Here is a 21644-nt window from a genome sequence, read left to right as displayed (position 1 = left end):
CATTTCTGTTTCATTAAGAGCATGTCTTTTAAAAAAAACATCCAATTTTGATTTAAAGATTTCCAGTGATGGAGAATCCATCACAACCCTTGGCAAATTGTTGCAATGTTTCATTACATGCATTGTTAAAAATTTGCACCTTCATTTATCTAGCTCAGCTCAAGCCATTGGATCTTTTATACCTTTTGGATTGAAGAGCTCTTAGCAAATTTCTGTTGCCCATATAGGTACTTACTGACTGTGATTGAGTCACACGTTCGCCTTCTCTTTGTTAACCTACACAGATTGAGCTCCTTAAGTCTTTCACTATAAGACAGGTTTTGTAACCCTCTAATCATTCTGTGGTTCTTCTCTGTACCGTCTTCAATTTATCAACATCCTTCCTGAACTGTGGACACCAGAACTGGACACAGTATTCCAGTGCCAAATGCAGAGGTTAAATAACCTACTTGATATTCTCCTGTTTTTACATCCATGGATCACATTAGCCCGTTTGGCCACAGCATCGCCGTGGGAAATCATGTTCAGCACATTGGCTACCATGACCCCCAGTCGTTTTCAGAGTCACTGCTTTCCAGCATAGAGGCTCTCATCCTATAAGTATGGCCTACATTCTTTATTCCTGGATGTAGTACTTTCAATTTGGCCACATTAAAACAAACAAGTGTGTGTTTGTGCGTAGATTACCAAGCAATCCAGAGCCCTGTGTATTAGTGACCTGTCGTCTTTGTTATTTACCACTCACCCAGTTTTTGGGTCATCTGAAAATGTTTTCTTCAATCTGATTGACTTTACCCTCAACTGGCAGCATGGATGAGAATACACACCGGATTCCTTCACCTTCGCTCTGTAGCCACTGCTGATTAGTGCCCATGTGGCTGAGCAGCATGGAGACATGGGACTTGGCAACCTTTCTGTGATGTCCTGGAGGCAGGCTCCAAGCAGGCAGCACACCTCCCGGGACATCAGGTCAGGTCAGCAGCCATCTATCTTATATTATCCTATATTAACTATATTACCCTCCTTTCATTCTTTATTAATCCAGTCCCATATCAGTCATTCCCTTCGTTTGCCTTGGATTGACTTGCATCTGGTGTGTCCTTAGAGAGCCTGTTTCTCTCTAGGGAAGTCATGGAAGCTCCTTCACTGGAGGTTTTCAGAAGGAGGCTGGAGAGCCATCTGTCTCGATGGTTCAAACACAACAAACCCTGCATCTTGGCAAGGGGTTAGACTAGATGACCCTTGCAGTCCCTGTTAGCCTTATGGTTCTATGAGCCAATCGTAAGAGCAGTGTAGGTCCTCTCTGCCATTGTGTGAAGTAAACAGATGTGTACAGTTCACATTTTGGAGCAATTAGACAAAATGGATATTGACATGCATTGGAACTGATCTGGACATACAAGCCAATAAGGCTGAAAGACCCTTGAAAGCGCCATAATCACAGAGGCAACCTGATTTTTTTAAGGAGATATCCCGCCCAGTCACTCCTAGTGCCTCCAGAGTGCTAGATGGTGCTCAGTATCTGCTCCTTTTCAAGGAGTGGAGCGTGAAACTGCATGAAAACTGAGCTCTTTGGGAGTATGCCCAGTAAATCCCCCGATGTGCTCAAAGAGAGCAAGTTAATTGCCAGATGAGAAAATGTCAAATATCTAAGGAAGAAGTTTTAATTGGCCACAGCTCATGACTATTGGAAGCCCCCTGGCAGGCAGCTCCATTCTAGGTGTGCTCTAAAGAGAGGAAATGTTCAGCCATCATCCATGTGCCCTTAATATACGTGGTCCTCTGTGCTTTGGTAAATGAATTGGGAGGAACCTTATTCCCAGGTACATTTTTAGTTTCTTAAAAACATGGTCCCTCTACTAGGCTCAGAGCTCTCCTCCCCTCCCTTCCACCCATCTGTGGCAACGAGGGAGGCTTATGCTAGCCATAGAGCTGTGGTAACTCAGTCAGACTGCACAGCCCAGCCCTAGGAGGGCGGATGGAGTGTCCCAAGCACTGTGAGATGCAAAGCACAGATGGGGAGAGCGCCGCATTTCACACCTGCAAAACTGGGGGCTTGTTGCCATTTTAGGCGTTCTGCAGCAAACCAGCCTTTCAGCTTTTCCATTGGCTAGGTCAGGCTACAACAGACCCAGTATCTGTGGCCTTATGCAGCTTGAAAGGTGGCAGATATAGTGTTCTTCATCAGACCTTTAATGGTCCCAAAGGGTATCAGAATGAGTATTATAGCATTTGGATCAAGAAATAGAAAATAGAGAGAGAGCGCCAAATTCTTCTCATTTAAACAGATGCAACTCAGCTAAAGTCAATGTAATTCCACTCATATAACTGACAGCAGAATACAGCCCAGTAATTTATATGTACAGTGAAAACTTGGTCCCACTGGAAATCAGTGACAAAATTCTCATTGACTTTAGTGGGACCAGATTTGAGTTAGAATGATCAGCTGTGTAATAAAAGATCAGTGTCCGTCCTGGTTTTAAAGCATGTATTGCTGATTCGTGTAACAATGGATCAGAGAAATTCCAAATGAAGTCAGTGGGTTTTGCGTGAGTAAGGAGTTCATGACTGCCTAGCCTGTTAAGCCGTGGATACTGCACCTGTCCCAGTTGGACATCTGGCTCTGGTTGGCTTCCATCAGTAAAATATCATCAATCTCATCCTCAATCCGAAACGGATGCTGAGAAATTGGTTCATCTTCAGGGCAGGAGTATGGGCTCATGTAAGGATGCTGCAAACCCATCTCTGCAGTTAATCGATCCCTGGGGTTAAATGTCAGGATCTTCTCCAGAAAATCAATAGCTGTGTACCACAGAGAAACAGGTTCATTAATTCCCCAAAAGCAAAACTGATTTTATTAACAGAGAAACAGGCTCCTGAATCCATAGAGACCCATCTGTTTGATGTTAATCATCATTAAAATAAGAACAGAATTAAAGGTTAAGTCCTATGTACATCTAACACAGAAGCATATTTGTTCTGGATGCTTATGTACCGATCTTACCCTTATTGGGAGTTATGGGCATGCATTGGAACAGTACTGTAGCCTACAGTTTTTAGTTCTTTTAACAAAACACAGGGTATGGCAGAGATAGATCTACATCTCCAAGAGAGAATTGTAGAGTCAAGGCTTTGATCCAGCAGGCAGGTCCTTGTAGCTGAGCACTGATCCAATTTAAGGAGAAGGGGCTAAAATGTTATTGTGGAATACTAACGTCCCAGTCCAGCTCCCACAGAAATCAATGGGACTCTTTATGGGTGATTCTATAAATCATTCAGTGTCTCAGAGTAGGGACATGGCTAGTACGCTGAAACCTGCTTAATTTGGATGTGTGACCAGTACTTTCATGCTTTCAAATCCATTTTATGGACTCACCTCATAGCTGGAAACAGGGACAGCTGTAAACTGTTAAATGTTTATGTGCATTTGAGGCGGAATTAAATTAAAAGTGCTATTTTTGAAGTGATTGGCGTAATCAAGGCTATGAAATAATTCTGCCCATTAACATTTAAAGAATTCTTTGTGCATAATTTTTTTTCCAGAAAATACAGTACAGTGTGACCCTTTCAATGTACCCAAACAAATGTGATGTAAGAGCAGCTATAGTGAGATTAAAGTGCATATGAAATACTATTTAAACATCTATGATTTTTCTGTTTGTTTATGCTTCCTTTGCATAGGGTATGTGAAAACGTCAGCTCCTGTTGTTAAGGACATCTGGTTTACTGGGATGCTTCCCAGGCCATGGCCTTAAAGTCAGATAATAAAAATAGAGGTGTGCGTTATTTTTTCTGTCAGATCATGTTTTTAACCCTAAATCCTGGAAATATTAACTTACTGTACCTGTAACAATGCTGGTAAATATCCCAATTCATCTGGAAAGAAACTGATCTGGAGGCTTCTTTGTGTGCTCACAAGAAGAGTTAACAGTTAATCACAAAGAGGAAGGAAGGGTGATACCTGTTATACCTGTGCATAAATATTAACCAATACCTGGTTGTCTCTCACTGGATGATTTTACTGTTTGCATTAATTAATTATGATGGAATCAATAGTTTTATAAGGTCATTGGCTTGCAACAAGGATCATGGTGAAACAATTCACTCAGAGTTCAAGTCATTTGGGCAAGAAAACGTCAGTAAATTATGTAAGCATGGCAAGTGACATTCCTTCCCACAAATCATCAGAGAGAATAAATCCCTTCAGTACTTAATGTTTGGAATCTGACTCAGGCTTGAGATAATGAGGGCTGATGGGTATCACTGTTGATAAGGACCAATAATGGCCTACTCTAATTAAGAGTCACACTGATCTACACGCCTAGGTCTCTGTTTTGACTCTTTACCCACATAAAAGCAATTTTTTCCTTGTAGATCTTCTGTATGGAAAGCCAGCCACACTGACAGCCCAGGATTCAGAGCAAAGAGAACAGAGAAAACACACTGCCACATGGCAGCACCTGAGCAGGCTTGGCCAGCCATGGATTTCAAATAAGAGCCATGGGAGTTCCCTTCTTTTTCACCATGCAAGGGAACAGCACAAATATGAATGCCGAGCCCGTGACTTGGCATTCAGAAGCATAGAGGCAGCCTTGGCATCTGCTCCCTGCGATGCTCTTGAAATTGCCCTGCCACCCCCGACCAATTAAAAACCTGCTGCAGAGTACCAGTGAAATGCTCAAGCCAGGGTCCAAAGGCTCATTGCTTGTAGCACTCAGGCACGGAGACAGAAGTCAGTTTTCCCTGGCCCCTTGACCACAGAAGGGAACGATTGTGCTGGAAGCGATTGAAGTGCTACCAGTCATTCCAGGAGGGAAAGTCTTGAAGGTAAATACACCTTCTGCCCCAATCCCACCAAAAAAAAACCCAACAACAACAGCCAGGAGTTTGGGGAAAGTCCTGCCTTGGGATACTGTAGAGGGGTGTCAGGGATCTCAGATCTACATGGAAGATGTCCTCAATATTATTGCCCACAAACCTGGAGCAATTCCCCAGCATAACACTGATCCAGGTAGCATTAACTTAAGACATTTCCCCATGCCCTGATGTGATTCCTTCCTTATGATGGGGCTGGGAGCCTACTGGCCCGGGGGACACCATAGGGCCTAGTTGCTGACGGGGTGAGTGGGGCAAGATGAATCATGGAGGGAATTCTTCCTGGAGAGAGCAGCTCTCCAGTGGTGTTGTGTTTGAGCTTGGGGGATGGGTTCCTCTTGTATAGGCCACTGGGGGAGATCTGGTCTTAAAATCGGGAGGATGAGAGAAACCTGATCAAAATGTGACTTAAAGCTACGGTACCTTCGCCGTTCACTTCCGGGAGCAGTTTGCGTAAAGGTTTCTTCACTTCCCAGGTGCTGTTGATGAAAGTTGGCATCACTTTGAGCAGCTCCTCTTTGTCCTCTTCATGGACAACGGGGATCGTCTCCAGAATGAGCTGCATCTGTTCCAGCTCATGATTCCCTGTATGAGCAAACAACAGGCTGTCAGCGCTAGTGAGATTTTTTTTCATCGTTGGGTGCCTCTATGTTGTTGTGGTTTTGGTTTGGAGTTTTTGAAGACAGAGGATTTTTTCCCACTTCTTTTTTTAACCTTAGGAAAATCAAGAATATAAAGTCTTGAATTCATTGGGTATTTTCCCCCTAAAAGTCTGTGCTGTGTCTGTTGAATAGTTAAATAGAGGAGGACTTCACTCCCCTGACCCATTGACCTGGCACCTTCCATATGCTCTATATCCACTAAACAAAACAAGAGTGGTCAAACTCGGCTTTGGCACCTCCCTTTTGTTCTTGAAGAGGATGGGCCAATGACGCAGGCCAGGCCTACTCTGGAAAAGGCTGCCAGCTTAGCTATGCCAGCAAACCCTCCTAGTGGAGATGCAGTTTATATGGGCAAAAAAGTCCTTTTGCTAGTATAGCTTATATCAGAAATAAACGATACCAATAAAAGCACAGTAGTGCAGATATGTGTCTACACTAGGGCTTCTGGACGACATAGAAACATCACACACACAAAAATCACACCCCATATCACATTGCTATGACAGCAAAAGTTACTAGCGTGGACCTGGCCTTAGGCAAATCCCTAGAGGAGGCAGCATAATGACCTGTGGGGTTTCACACTGGGATGCCTAGGGAGCCCACCGGGGGGTGCCATGCTTCTCTTTCTATGTGCAGGTCTGGAACTGGGGAGCGGGGCTGAGTTGTTTGGAAAAACTCCTGATTTAAAGCTTCAGTTCTGGAGATCGGTGGACAGGAAACTGATTCTTGATAAGAAATATGTATACGGGCAGTGTGGCTTTACCCCGTGATTTACAAACACGGGGCCAGATTACTCACTGCCCAGGCAGGATAAGAGGAAAGAAGCTCCTTCCCTTGTGCTCCCACATTGTACCTGCTGCTGTGCTTCCCCAAGTGTAAGGACTGCTTCCTCCTCGCACCCCAGGTCACCCCAATGAGTATGGTGAGTGCACGGGCAGAGGGGGCGGTTCTGGAGCTCTCGCAGTGCCTCAGCTATGACATCAGGAGAGAAAGGAAATGAGGCTGGACTGATTTTATACCCTAATGTAACCTCTATCATTAGCACACTGTATCTAGTGCAGAGGCCGGCAACGCCTCATAGAAACCAGGGCAGGGGCGGGGGGGGAGACTGGTCCACAGTACCAACAGGACAAATGGCCTTTGCTGTCGCATTTGACTGTACCCAATTGCCATGTTATGTCTCTGATTTGGCAGCCTTGCAGAATCTTTGCTAATTAAATGTCCCCCTGGCCTCGTTTTAAATTCTCATGCAAAGGAACAAACTGACACAGTCCATCACGGTGGGGCTAAATGTCAGCTGCAGGCTGGTAGCTGCTCAGAAACTAGCAATGAGAACGCCCAGTGAACCTACAGCCCTGCCTGAACTCCCCATCTGTCTTTTCCAGAAATCACTTCAACAGCCAGGTATTAAAAAATCCTCTTAGCATTTGCAGACCCGGGCTTTTAGCCAGCGTTTTGGCCTCACATGGGCTTTTTCAGGCCAGTGTTTTCTTGAGTACAGTTAAAGGTGACATCCTATGATTATTTATTTCTATAGCAGTAGCACTTAAGGGCTGCAAGACATCAGGCACTGCCTAAGGTTAGGCTCCTAACTCTGTACTTAGGAATTTAAATAAAAGAGGCCCGAATTCCAAGGTCCTCAGTGGGTTTTCTGGGTGCTCCGAAGGAGAGGCCTCTTATTTAAACAGACATACTGGACAAATCACACCTCCCACCTGGAACAATCTGTTCTGTTTAGCAGGGCACAGCTAGACTATATGATAGTTTAGAGTGGGTGATAAAGAATCAACTGCACTCAACTGAAACTTTGGGTAGTGTCTTAGCTGCCACCAGTGGGATTTCAGTAAGGCCAGGGGCCAACGCTCCTACTCTTATAAAAAGTGCTGTGAAATCTTTAATGATCCTCTAAAATATATGGGTGACCGCTACAGTATTACAATCTGAAGAATGTCTGGCTTACCTCCATGTGGCTGTTCTCTTTACACTATCCCAGTGCTGGTGCATTATCTGAAATGACTAGCCCAGTCCACACATGACCACTATGACAGCTAGGATATTTGTCTCAGTGTTCCCCCATCTGTTATATCCATTTGTTGTCTCTTGTGTTATGCTTAGAGTGTAAGCTCCTCTGAGCAGGGACTGTCTTTTTGTTGTGTGTTTGCACAGTGCCTAGCACAATGGTCTAGGAGTGTCCCCTAGATGCTAACACAATACAAATAATATTTAATAGGATAATAGTGGAAAAAATTTCAGTCACTGTAAAATCACATTTTTGCTTTGCCCATATTCACACTCCCTTTGTGTTCATTTCTCACAAACATTCAGTGCAGCAGAGTTTTCTTGGCATAAATGTTTGTGAAAGCGAATTTCAGAGGCCAAGAATATCCATACACATGAAAGGGAATTTTGCGTGCATCAGTATTTGCTCTAGAAATACTTGAGCACTCATCCGAGCAGGGACCAGAAACGCTATCCTGTGACTTAGCTGACAATTCGCAGTAAAGCAACACAGCTGGAACAACAGAGAGAAGGGAACTGTTTTCAAACAATCAGCAATGTTTAAAAAAATGCCATCACATAACAAATTCAAAGGAACCAAGATTGGCTCATGATAGTCTGTGACCAGAAAAAGAGGCTGAATTTTTCAAACAAGTCTTCATTACAAATTACTTGGCTCTAGAGACTAACATTCAGATCTGGTTCCACCATTCCTTCTCAGCTGAGCTCAACAATTGCAGTTTTCTAACGGCAATCTATTTAGCAATCTATCTATTAAGAGCAAATAAAGGCCAGTTTTGGTGCTTGGAGATTGGTGCTTGGAGACTGTACTAAAATATTCTTTTTCTTGAAGCATGCACAGGCTGATATAAGAAAAGATCAACACAGTGAGAATTTCTATAAAGAAGACAAACAAACGTATTAAAGCTTCACAGACAGCACAGGCAAAGATTAGCACTGCCAAGGGAAGAAGTTTATCAGTACAAGCAGTTTTCAGATGTTCTCAGTGGATAAAATGGACTCCAGTGCAGAGAGGGCTGGAACAAGGCCCTATGCACCATTTAAACTTCAATTAAATCCTTGATGTGGGATTTGAGTTGCTCAGTTGCTTATTGATAGGTAATGCACAGGAGCTTTTGTTGACTCTCTGCACTAGGATGAATTTCACCTTTGGGTGAATTTTGCTATATTCTTAGCTTTACTTTGCACGGGGCCAGCACTACCAAAGTCACTCAACCCCGGTCTACTCTAAAGAGTTAGGTTGACAAAAGGCAGCTTACATCAACCTAACTCTCTAAGTGTCTACACTAAAATGCAGCTCCCACTGATGTCACTCGCCCATTACACCGACTTAATAACTCCACCTCCGTGAGAGGCGTAGCGCTTAGGCCGTTGTAGTTAGGTCAACATAGCATCAGTGTAGACCAGGATTGGCAACCTTTGGCACGTGGCCCGTCAGGAAAAGCCACTGGTGGGCCAGGATGGTTTGTTTACGTGCAACGTCCACAGGTTCAGCCGATTGCAGGCCAATGGGGGCTGCGGGAAGTGGCAGCCAGCACATCCTTCAGCCCGGGCCGCTTCCCGCAGTCCCCATTGGCCTGGAATGGTGAACCGCGGCCAGTGGGAGCTGCGATTGGCTGAACCTGCGAACACTGCAGCTAAACAAACTGTCCCGGCCCGCCAGCGGATTTCCCTGACGGGCCGCGTGCCAAAGATTGCCGATCCGTGGTGTAGACACTGCGTTGCTGACATCGACTGTTGCTGCCTTTCAAAAGCTGTCCCACAGTGCCCCATACTGACAGTTAAATTGATGCAAGTGCTCCTGGGGAGGATGCACTCCGCCGATACAAGGAGCATAGCGTGGAGATGCAAAAGCGATTTAATTACTGCGGTGGCTATAAGTTGATGTAACTTAGGCCGAGTTAATTTTGTAGTGTAGACTTGCTCTTAGACTACTCACCGCATAAAGTTAAGGACATGTGCAAAATTTTTCAGGTTTGGGACCTAAATGAAATGGTTGCCATGTATCAATAGAACTGTCAAAGATACCTCTTTTAATATTGGTACGTTTCTCCATTGCGTAAAATCCTGAGATTTAGCAAACGATGTATTTGTCCAGATATTACTAAATTTCCATTCGGGGTGATTATCGATCAGTGGCAAGAAGTAAATGGTGGAGGAGTTAGAATGGATCCAGAGTTCACTGTGTCATCAGCTCTTAATGGAGCAAGTCTGGGGCAAAGTCAATATTTTACCTGTTAATTCTATTCTTTATCGAATATTGAATTTGGACCAAGAGTTCCCATGACGGTTTTCACTTCCTTATGTGTACCGAGAAGCAGCACTGCATAAATACTGAGCTCTACTATCAGCCTTCTGTCTGCCTGAATCTCGGATTATAAACATCCCTCACTAGTGCTAAGCCTATCCGCTAAGATCAGCTGCATGTCTATAGCTGATCAACAAGAGGAGACTTTTGTACTACAAAGTTCCTTTACGGTTGAATGATTTTTTTTCAACCTGCTTTGCCAATACACAGTGGGCTACAAAGCTACAGCAAGAGTAATGAGCATTTATCTGTGAAATATTTACAGGCCAGCAGTTCTGAGCATGCTGCTAGTGATGGCCAAGTGAGATAGAGCGATCCAGCCCAGAATGTGGCTACTGCAGGAGAGTTTGCTGGAATCTCATCAGTTTTGTTCTAAATTATTAACACTGCTGCCAAACTCACATCTATGTGCATTATTATTTTAGTAGCTGAAATTACCTGCCTTTATTAACCAGGGATGCCTGACAGAGACATCATTTACAGGGGACAATCACCTCTCTGAGACAGAACGTAAGGAACCCATGACAACAAACGACAGACACCATAATCGCCAGCTGAACTACCGAACTGCAGCCTCAGTGACAGAAACTAGGACTTGCAGCTCCAAAACAAACTGGCACCTTCCACTTCAGTCACAGGAGAAAGTCTATCAGTTACAGCAGCATCGGTGCTTACCCTGTGAGCATCAGTCACTAGCGGAAAACACAGGGTCAGATTCTGCTGTCAGTTACCCTGTGTAAATCCAGAGTAACTCCCACTCCCAGTCAGTGAAATCAATGCAGATTTACAGCAGTGTAAATCAGATCAGATTCTGGCCCACTGTCACAAACACTTAAACATGCCAGACAATCCAGCTGGAAGAGGGCACTACACACTCAGTGCACATGGTGCCTGCCCCGTCTGTGGGTGCTTGGGGAAGGAGGAGACAGGGCCTGGCAGAATTATAATCCCTGGGTTTAGGGGACAGCAGTGACTCTTCTAGACCTTTTCTGCAGGGGACGGGTCACACAGAGTGTGAAAGGGGCAGGGAGGACGACCAGTGGGTAGATGGAACCATGCCTCCACCCCCAGGAACCAGCAGGTGCAGTGCGAATGGCATGCAGGTGGGAGGATAGGCTGTGCCCTAGAAATGGGTATGGCAGTGGATGGGCTCCCTCTGCGTGCTGGGGAGTTCAAGGGGGTCTTTTTTCTCCCCAGTGTATAATACCTCCCAGGGGGCTCTCTCTGGAGCAATGCATCATCACGCCGCGCCCCCGCACCCCAACGTTCTGCCTACTGGCCTGATAGAGCCCTTACCCAGCATGTAACAATGGATTTAAATGGACATTCCAAAAGGCAGTGATTAAATTAGTGCTGATGGTCATCATCCCCCCCAATACACACCATCAGTAGGGACTCATATAAAGATATTTCAGATTTGGGGGTGAGAAGAGAAAGAAACAGCCTAATTTAAATGACAGAGAGACCTATTCTTAGGCCCTCCTGCAGCGTTCTGCTACAGTGATGCTCCCCTAATCTCCATTCAGCTGCAAATGAATACTTTCTCCTATAGAAAAGCGATGTTTTGGACATTTAGAGATTTGCATAGCGACTCCAGGTGAAGCTAAAGGAGAATAACAGAAAACAAACGGTTTGTTGTTAGGCTAAATCCCTAAGTGGGATGCAAATTACAAGTCGTTAAAAATCAAAAGGTCTTAATGGTTATTCTTATTTCACCGAGATCCGGCCACTGTTTGCTGAATGTGTCCAACATGAGGGAAAGGCATATATCCATCCACACAAAAGCTGCTAACTGAAACCCAAAATAGCTAATGCTAAGACAAGCCTCTCTATCTGTTTATCCTGGATTTATATAACTGGTCTGGCGATTGTGAGTGCATTATTTATGAAAGACAAGAGAGGAACTAAAGATACTATGTAAATTTTGTTATCTAGAGTATCAGGAGTTGAACGTCATGCCATATCTCTTTGGAAAGGTGACTTCCCCTTAGACTTGCAAACAGGTCTAGGATTTGGAGTCAGGACTTCAGTCTCAGGATAATTAAACTTTTCAAATGGATCCCTGCACTATGTTAAAAATGAGAGAAATGTGTCAGAGAAATCCCCCGTTGGCAGTGTTGTTGTAGCCGTGTTGGTCCCAGGATATGAGAGAGACAAGGTGGGTGAGGTAATATATTTTATTGAACCAACTTCTGCTGGTGAGAAAGACAAGAGCGCTTCTTCGGGTGTGTGTAAGCTCAAAGCTTGTCTCTCTCACCAAAGGACATATATCCAATAAAAGATATTACCTCACCCACCTTGTCTATTACTCCAGTTTACAAGATTGTCTTGATCTTCTTGTATGATATTCCGGTCTTCCTCTGTATTGGCAATACCTCCCTACTATGTTTCATCTGCAAATGTTATTAGCACACTCCCACTTTTTGTGCCAAGGTCAGTAATAAAGATGTTACATAAGATTGGCCCCAAGACTGATCCCTGAGGAACTTCATCTTTCAGCATGACCTGTTGTAGTCTCCCCTTTAACCAATTCCTTATTCACCTTGCAATTCTCAAATTAATTTCAATCTTAACTAATAATTTCTCATGTAGAACTGTATCAAATACCTTTCTGAAATCCAGGGGGACAAGATCTCCTGCATTTTCTTTGTCTAAAAAATCAGTTCTCTCTTCAAAGAAGGAGATCATCTGGCATGATCTATCTTTTGTAAAACCATGTTGTATTTTATCCCAATTACCGTTAACCTCTATTTCCTTAACTACTTTCTCTTTCAAAATTAGTTCCAAGACCTTGCATACTAACAAACTAACAGGCCGGTCATTTCCCGGATCATCCCCGCCCCCCACTTATTAAAAATAGGAACTATCTTAGCAATTCTCCAGTCTTAGGGTATGACCCCCGAATTTACAGATTCATTAAAAACCCTTGCTATTGGGCTTGCAATTTTATGTGTCAGTTCCTTTAGCAGTTTGGGATGGAGATTGTCCAGGCCTCCCGATTTAATCCCACTGATCTGTTTGAGTTTGACTTCCACCTCGGATGTGGTAATTTCTACCTCCATATCCTCATTGCCATTAGCCACTCTGCCACTACCCCTAAGCTCTTCATTAGCCTCATTAAAAAGTAAGGCAAAGTATTAGTTTAGGTGTTGTGCCATGCCTAGATTATCATTAATCTCCACCCCATCCTCAGTGTTTAGCAGTCCCACTTCTTGTTTTCTTCTTATTTATATGGCTATAGAACATTTTACTATTGGTTTTAATTCCCTTTGCAAGGTCCAACTCTGCTTGGTTTTTGGCAGTTCACACTTTATCCAGGCACTTTCTGACTTCCAAGAGATAGCCTACAAGGAATGGAAAAAGGGAGGGATCAGCAAGGAAAGCTTTCTGCTTTCTCTTAATCACCTGTTTGAGATGCTTTTTCACCCAGCTTGGTATGCAACCCTTCCCTATGAATTTTTCCCCTTGCTCGGGATGCAGGCTTGAGCTAGCTTCTGCAACTTCGACTTAAAGTAATTCTAAGCCTCCTCCACATTCAGACCCTTCAGTTCTTCAGTCTAGTCCATTTCCCTAACTAATTCTCTTAATTTTTTAGAGTTAGCTCTTTTGAAATCAAGGACCCTAGTTGCAGATCTATTTTTGTTTATCCTTCCATTTAGTTTAAACTGAATTAACCCATGATCATTTGAACCAAGGTTGTCCTCTACAACCAGTTCTGCAATACGGCCCTCGCTATTAGAAAGTGAATCCACAGACCATAACACACAGAAAAATTAAAAAGAGACAAAATACTCGTGACATCGGAGATATCATGAAGCAAAAGTGGAGTGGGAGGTGGTGATACTTTTTGCCACCTGATATTACACGATCACAGTACTTCCTCCTTTAATTTTTCACTCTCAATTTCATGTAGCTTTTACTTGTAAATTCATATATCTATATGAAGGACAGGTCCCATGGGCCTGGCATAAGTGGGTGCAGCTCTTTCGACTTCAGTGGAATTGCACTCAATGACCTCAGCTCTGACTTCAGCCCTAGAACGCTGGCACATAAAATATGCTGCATTGTTGGATCCTGCGATTCAATCACAGATTCCTCCTCTTGTTCACAGGAGGGAACCAATCTCACGTCCAAAAATATGTTTGTATCAGCAAAGCGATGAAACACATTCTGCATCCCCGCTGGAGCTCCCCTGGAGCGTCGCTGGGTGGAGCAGCATCGCCTCATCTTGACCTAACACACTGCGCTGTTTTTTTAATTATCAAATTTACTGTAAGTTTGCTGTGCTGGGTTGGCTGAGAACGAGCTGAGAAAGTGTCAACTTGTTTGCGCCTCTGAATCCAAACCAAATGAATGGTGAATCCTTCTCACCAAAAATGGACTAAGCTATTGTTGTAAACAGCTAACCTCAGGGAGTGGATGGCTCGGGAGTTAGTGATGGCCTTTAGAGCTTTTGCCTACCACTTCAAATCCAGAAAAGGTCACTAGTGATAGATGTTCAGTGGCTTCTGTGAAGCACAAGCTGGTGGGTCTGTCCTATTCTTAGTGGACACACAATACCTCCCCTCACAAAGGGCATACTTGTTGGCAGTGCCCCAAGAGGCAGAATACCGATGGAGGCATGTCGGCAGCATGTGGCAGAGGGGGAAGCTTGCAGTGCTCCTTCCTTTGCTATTTTTATTCATGAAATTGTACCACCACATTCAGGGAGGCAGTGTGACCTAGTGGCTAGAGCAATCAGGCGACCTTGGTTCTATTCCTGGTTGTGCCACTGGCCTGCTGGGTGACTCTGGGGAAATCATTTCCCCACTCTGTGTCTCAGTTTTCCCCACCTGAAAAATGGGGATAATGATACTGACTTCCTTTGCAAAGCACATTGAGTTCTACCGATGAAAAGCCCTGTGTTTGTATTATAGTATAGAATGATTCATGATATGCTTTTGCATTTCAAGCATTTTCTCTTAGGGGGACTGGAGAGAACAGGATTCATGTTAGTTGCTGGGCTGTGAATTCTGTTCTCAAGGTAAAAACAATAAATCTGATTCTGGTGGTATTACAGATTACCAAAACTTCAATTTTCTGAGCTATTTTGCTATACTCAGTGCCCTTTGATGTATCTGTAGCCTTCTCATTTATTTTCATCCTCTGTCTCTCACTCCCCTCCCCCCATCTACTGTACAAATAGGCACAGAGGACAAAGGTCTAACAACAGACCCTAGTTTAAGAGCTGTTGTTTCCAATAATTGATCATCATTATTCATCTAAATTGTTTAAGCATCCCAGTCTATTGAGCTAATGATATTGATTCGTGCTAAGCACCCAACTTAAACTATATCACTGAAGCATGTACAAAAACCAATTAACCCAGTAGAATGTAATTATAAAGAGGTTTACAATGGTCTCTGTGAGCAAAATCATGCAATTGTCTCTTATGGCCAGAGACAATTGCAGAAACATGCTATGTAAGCTCAGAGCGACAGGGTCAGAGACCATATGGGCACTGTGTTTGTGCAGCAGGGATGGAGAAGCTAACCTGAGCTGCTGTGCTGCCTGTGTACGCACACAACCTGACCTGCAAACAGGTGTAAACCAGACTGCTGGTCAAATCTCTGATTTAAAAACAGACTTGTAAAGAGAGAGCTGGGGGAGATTCTCAATTGTAGACAGAAGCCTGCCCTTCTCTTTATACTGAGAGTTGTGTGTCCATGTAGAGAGGATCCCTCTCCTGAAGCGGTCCTTAAGGGCTGAGCACAAAGGCCTGGGTAGGTGTGATCTCTGTGCCATACCGTGGCTCTGTAATCAGGGGAGCAGGGAGAGATGCCATGTCCACAGCCACAGAAATATTTTTAGAGTGGCAGAAACTGAAGATCAATAAGAGGTAGTGGTGCTAGGTTGCCTGGTCCCCACTGCTGTCAGAGCAGGAGTATTACAGATATATGCACACACACTATGCTTGGTCAGGTTTGAGTGATTCACACAACTGGGTTTTCATCAATCCTCCCCCTGGGATGCTGTTGCACAGTATCATGTGTCTCAGACCTGGCCTGCACACAGCTTTTGTACCAGCATAACTAAGCTGAGTAAGGATGCAATTTTTTACTCGATATAGTTATGCTGGTACAATCCTAGTAAAAAAGTGCCTGATACTGGTATAGTTTATGATTCTTCCCATACAAGAATAGGTACACGAGTAACTTCACTTATACTGATATAACTGTATCCATACTATAGGGGTTGTACTACATTAACTAGCCTCGTACAGTTAACATGGTACAACTTTTGTGTGTAGATACAGCCACAGTCGGGAAAGTTTTCTTCGTATGTAGCCTAAATTTTAACTTTTTAAGATGTCATCCTATTACCACTAGCTAGTAGAAAAGCCTTACAGGAGATGGAGCATAGACTAGGGGTTAACCTACAAATCTGATAGGTTGTGTCTGTGTCTACCACCGATTTTGTACAGGTCACTACACACCTCTCTATGCTTCAGCTTCCCCTCCTGTAAAACGGGAAGAGTAATACTTACCTTACAGGGTGTTATAGGGCTTAATTCATTCATGTTTTGAAAATACTTTGAGATCCCCTGATAAAAGGTGTATAGAGATGCTAAGTACAGTACTACTCTTAGGAAAAAACAAAACAAAGGGACAGGTGTTTCTTGCCATTTTAATTTTGATCTTCACCTTTATATTAGCATTATGGGGTCTACTAAGGAGTCATAAAATGGTGAAAATCAGAAAAACAAGGAGCCAAATACAGTTTTAAAGTTTTGTCTAATCTGGTTTATGCCAAATCCTGCTGTCTTGGACTATAATCTGGTTTGGGTTCTAAAAAAACAAAGTAGGTTTCAGGTTTTGCGGAGCAGTATTTCTGAAGGTACGTGTACACAGCAGTTGGAGGATACTTCCCAGCACAGGTAGTCAGAGATGCGCTAGCTCTGCTTGAACTAGGGCCTAAATGGCGACACAGGGAGCGACTCGGGATAGCCACCCAAGGACGTACCCAGATGATCAGGAGGGTTACTCAGGCAATTACCCTTAGCTGTCACCTATGCCATCATGACTACACTGCTATCTAGAGAACTTACAGGGGAGAGAGAGAGAAAGAAACAGAGAGAGACACACATACACAAAGACAAGGGCAATTTTAACAATCTCTTCTAAGCAACACTGAATGCTTAATTGTAGCTTTTACAAGAGAAATATGGAAGTTGAAAGCTTTGGTCCTTGACTGAGATAAAATAAAAGGGATGAAGAGATCCAGAGAGTGGCTGCAGACCAAGAGTCACACGGCTGCAGCACACTGCGGTGCACTGAAATATTTTTAAAGAAAGGGTTGTTCTACATTATTAATGGATCTGATGATTTATTTAGAAAAATCTGCGCTTGGCTGCTTATGAATGCATTAAACTCCTCCTGTCTTTCCAAATAATAATAGGCAGTGATAATGATAGAGAAGGAAGACTATTAAATACCCCAGGAAGGAAGATGGGCATTTTTGATCACTTCAGAGTATCCACTTCATTATTGAAAAAACTACTGAATGTCTCAGCTTCATATAGTGCTTAAGGGCCCAACCAGTATTTAGCAGGTGATATGGCCCCCGCTTCTTACGGTAACAGTTTAGCAAATACCTTGGATAAAGATTTTCTTGAGAACATCAGGATATCTTCCAGGCTTTTACTGCTAAAATATTGTAGATTTCTATCTGGCGCTACAAAACAATGATCCTTTTTTATTATAGGAACATAGAAGCAAAAGGGACTTCCAGGGTCAAGAAATGCAGTCATATCATATGATCAATCAAATGCACCTTTAGAGTTCTAGTAACTACCCCTTCCATGCAGAGTTCAGCAGCCATTTTGTTCTCAGGTCTGGTTCTAGCCTGTACTAGCAGAGAAACATGCATATTGCACAGTAGCCACTGAAGTCAGTGGATACCAAGCCCTGCTCTGTGACAGGGGCATTGACAAGACTTTCCATAGTGACTAGTGGTTTTCAGTGCCTCTATCTGTGAGTGCCCAACTTAAATTACCTTAAAGGAGCTTGCTTAGGCTTAGCACTTTCGAAAAATCAGGCCTCCATAAGGTGTGTCAAGGTAAGCACCCAAAATCTTCAGTCGCTTGTAAAAATCTTGGCCATTTCTAACCTTTTCTAAACCTGATCCACTTCCACAGAGACTAGCCTCACGCCTTATAGATTCATAGATTCAAGGACTGGAAGGGACCTCGAGAGGTCATCGAGTCCAGTCCCCTGCCCGCATGGCAGGACCAAATACTGTCTAGACCATCCCTGATAGACATTTATCTAACCTGCTCTTAAATATCTCCAGAGATGGAGATTCCACAACCTCCCTAGGCAATTTATTCCGGTGTTTAACCACCCTGACAGTTAGGAACTTTTTCCTAATGTCCAACCTAAACCTCCCTTGCTGCAGTTTAAGCCCATTGCTTCTTGTTCTATCCTTAGAGGCTAAGGTGAACAAGTTTTCTCCCTCCTCCTTATGACACCCTTTTAGATACCTGAAAACTGCTATCATGTCCCCTGTCAGTCTTCTCTTTTCCAAACTAAACAAACCCAATTCTTTCAGCCTTCCTTCATAGGTCATGTTCTCAAGACCTTTAATCATTCTTGTTGCTCTTCTCTGGACCCTCTCCAATTTCTCCACATCTTTCTTGAAATGCGGTGCCCAGAACTGGACACAATACTCCAGCTGAGGCCTAACCAGAGCAGAGTAGAGCGGAAGAATGACTTCTCGTGTTTCGCTCACAACACACCTGTTAATGCATCCCAGAATCATGTTTGCTTTTTTTGCAACAGCATCACACTGTTGACTCATATTTAGCTTGTGGTCCACTATAACCCCTAGATCCCTTTCTGTCGTACTCCTTCCTAGACAGTCTATTCCCATTCTGTATGTGTGAAACTGATTTTTCCTTCCTAAGTGGAGCACTTTGCATTTGTCTTTGTTAAACTTCATCCTGCTTACCTCAGACCATTTCTCCAATTTGTCCAGATCATTTTGAATTATGACCCTGTCCTCCAAAGCAGTTGCAATCCCTCCCAGTTTGGTATCATCTGCAAACTTAATAAGCGTACTTTCTATGCCAATATCTAAGTCGTTAATGAAGATATTGAACAGAGCCGGTCCCAAAACAGACCCCTGCAGAACCCCACTCGTTATACCTTTCCAGCAGGATTGGGAACCATTAATAACAACTCTCTGAATACGGTTATCCAGCCAGTTATGCACCCACCTTAAAGTAGCCCCATCTAAATTGTATTTGCCTAGTTTATCAATAAGAATATCACGCGAGACCGTATCAAATGCCTTACTAAAGTCTAGGTATACCACATCCACCGCTTCTCCCTTATCCACAAGGCTCGTTATCTTATCAAAGAAAACTATCAGATTGGTTTGACATGATTCGTTCTTTACAAATCCATGCTGACTATTCCCTATCACCTTACCACCTTCCAAGTGTTTGCAGATGATTTCCTTAATTACTTGCTCCATTATCTACCCTGGCACAGAAGTTAAACTAACTGGTCTGTAGTTTCCTGGGTTGTTTTTAATTTCCCTTTTTATAGATGGGCACTATATTTGCCCTTTTCCAGTCTTCTGGAATCTCTCCCGTCTCCCATGATTTTCCAAAGATAATAGCTAGAGGTCAATAGCTATTAGCTCCTTGAGTATTCTAGGATGCATTTCATCAGGCCCTGGTGACTTGCAGGCATCTAACTTTTCTAAGTGATTTTTAACTTGTTCTCTTTTTATTTTATCTGCTAAACCTACCCCCTTCCCATTAGCATTCACTAGGTTAGGCATTCCTTATTCTTTGTTTTTGTTTTCCCTAATTAACAAGAACTCGTTTTAGAGCGGACATGCATGTTTTGTAGTTAGTGGGGGGAGGGATAGCTCAGTGGTTTAAGTATTGGCCTGCTAAACCCAGGGTTGTGAGTGCAATCCTTGAGGGGACCACTTAGGGATCTGGGGCAAAATCAGTACTTGGTCCTGCTAGTGAAGGCAGGGGACTGGACTCGACAACCTTTCAGGGTCCCTGCCAGTTCTATGAGATAGGTATATCTCCATATATTATTTTATTATACAGAACTCTCGCTAGCATAAACACAGCAAATGCCAGAGTCTGAAAGGAAGCAAAACTCTATCCTGAACTTCCGATGTGCTCACTAATAGCCTGCATTCTCTTCCATGCAGCTTAAAACAATTTCAGACTTGTTTTGTGATCACACTTTTATTTTTTGCCCAGCTTCTCAGTAACTACACTCTCTTTTGCTATGTTTTTATTGTTTCATTTTTTATTTCATGCTTCTTTCTCTATTACTTGCTGATATAACTTGTCAAACTCCCAAACAGCTATGGGCAAAGCTGTGAAAGGCAACCAAAATCATGCCTGCAAGATTTGGGGGCAAGTTCATTTACAAGCCTCCATTGATACATGCCACGCAGGTGCCCTTTCAGTGCATTTCCAGAAGTGTGACCCCTGAGGAGTAGCGGTCACCTCCACAATGTGTAGCAAAAAACCAAAATGATGTCAATTTTTCATCTTGCCTTCCATTATAGTCAACACAGCCGGCCTGTTTCTGAGCTTTCTTTCACAGGTGTTAATCAGAAGGTAACACCATTGGAGCTAATGGAGGTACGGCAATATGAATACAGAATCACACTTCATATCTACTGAACACTAAAGCAGATTTTCCCAGTGAGCAGCAGGACCCAGTCTTGCAAAGGCGCATGCATGTGTTTACACAACGGCAGTATTACCCTTTGACTTAAATGGAACTACTCACAGTACAGGTGTATAAGTCTCTGCAGGACTGGATCTAAGATATTTTATAGGAGACAGTTTTTAGATTTAGGGGTTTTTACAGCTGGTTTTCAAGAATATTGTAGAAACAGTCATTGCAGGGTGACAGGATTCTGGCAGAAGAGCAGCAGGCACCAATCAGCATACAGCGAACTTCATGTCCTTTCCAAAGTGAAATGTTATTAGTGGAAATTTTGTAGCATACGTTGGATGTTCTCTCTCACAGCAGAGGAAAAGATCTTTAAGATACTGACCACAATTCAAATCCACCACAGAGCATAAACCTCTTGGATAGGGTCATGTCATCTTATGCGTCTGTACTAGAGTTGATCAAAACTTTTCATCAATTTTTTTTTTCAAACTAGAAATTTTTGCAAGAAATCTCCATTTTTATTGAAAACCCAAGCCTAAAAAGTTTTCAGTTTTTAGAGTTTGATCAAAAATCTGAAAAATTCTGATAGATCTAAATCTATAGATAGATTTACATTACAAAACTGAAAACTTTTCATTTTCATTTAATTGTTTATGTGGAAAATAAAATCCATTTCCTGCTCAGCTCTAGTTTGTGCGGGTCCTTGAACAGCGAGGCCCTGATCCTAAGTGCAGTCTCTATGCACTGCAGTAATAAAAATGTTTAATGATAATAACACGTTCTGTGGCCAGTTCAGTTCCCCGGGGATACAGATGTAACAAAAGCCACCATCACAAGCAGCAGAGTTGTAGGCAGGGTTACTAGGGACTGAACGGAAATGAAGACAGTGAACTATCTTCTTACTCTTCGGGCCTATCTACTGTAGGGGAATTTGCACTAATGTATCAGAGGGGTAGCCGTGTTAGTCTGAATCTGTAAAAAGCAACAGAGGGTCCTGTGGCACCTTTGAGACTAACAGAAGTACTGGGAGCATAAGCTTTCGTGGGTAAGAACCTCACTTCTGCAGATGCAGAAGTGAGG

General features: G+C 43.2%; 1 protein-coding gene across 1 annotated transcript in view; it reads right to left on the bottom strand.

Annotated features, from left to right (window-relative positions):
• MAPK4 (mitogen-activated protein kinase 4) overlaps window positions 1-21644 on the bottom strand; it is a 149031-nt gene that overhangs the window by 7032 nt on the left and 120355 nt on the right. The window contains exons 4-5 of the mRNA XM_034774495.1: window positions 5299-5460; window positions 2601-2802 (exon numbers count right to left, since the gene is read on the bottom strand). Of these exons, the coding sequence (XP_034630386.1) occupies window positions 2601-2802; window positions 5299-5460 (364 nt within the window). The remainder of the gene's footprint in view (window positions 1-2600; window positions 2803-5298; window positions 5461-21644) is intronic.

This window comes from Trachemys scripta, chromosome 6 (assembly GCF_013100865.1).
Source record: "Trachemys scripta elegans isolate TJP31775 chromosome 6, CAS_Tse_1.0, whole genome shotgun sequence".
Classification (NCBI taxonomy): domain Eukaryota; kingdom Metazoa; phylum Chordata; order Testudines; family Emydidae; genus Trachemys; species Trachemys scripta.
Note: the sequence above shows the minus strand (reverse complement) of the source record. Positions and strands in the feature narration are given on the sequence as shown.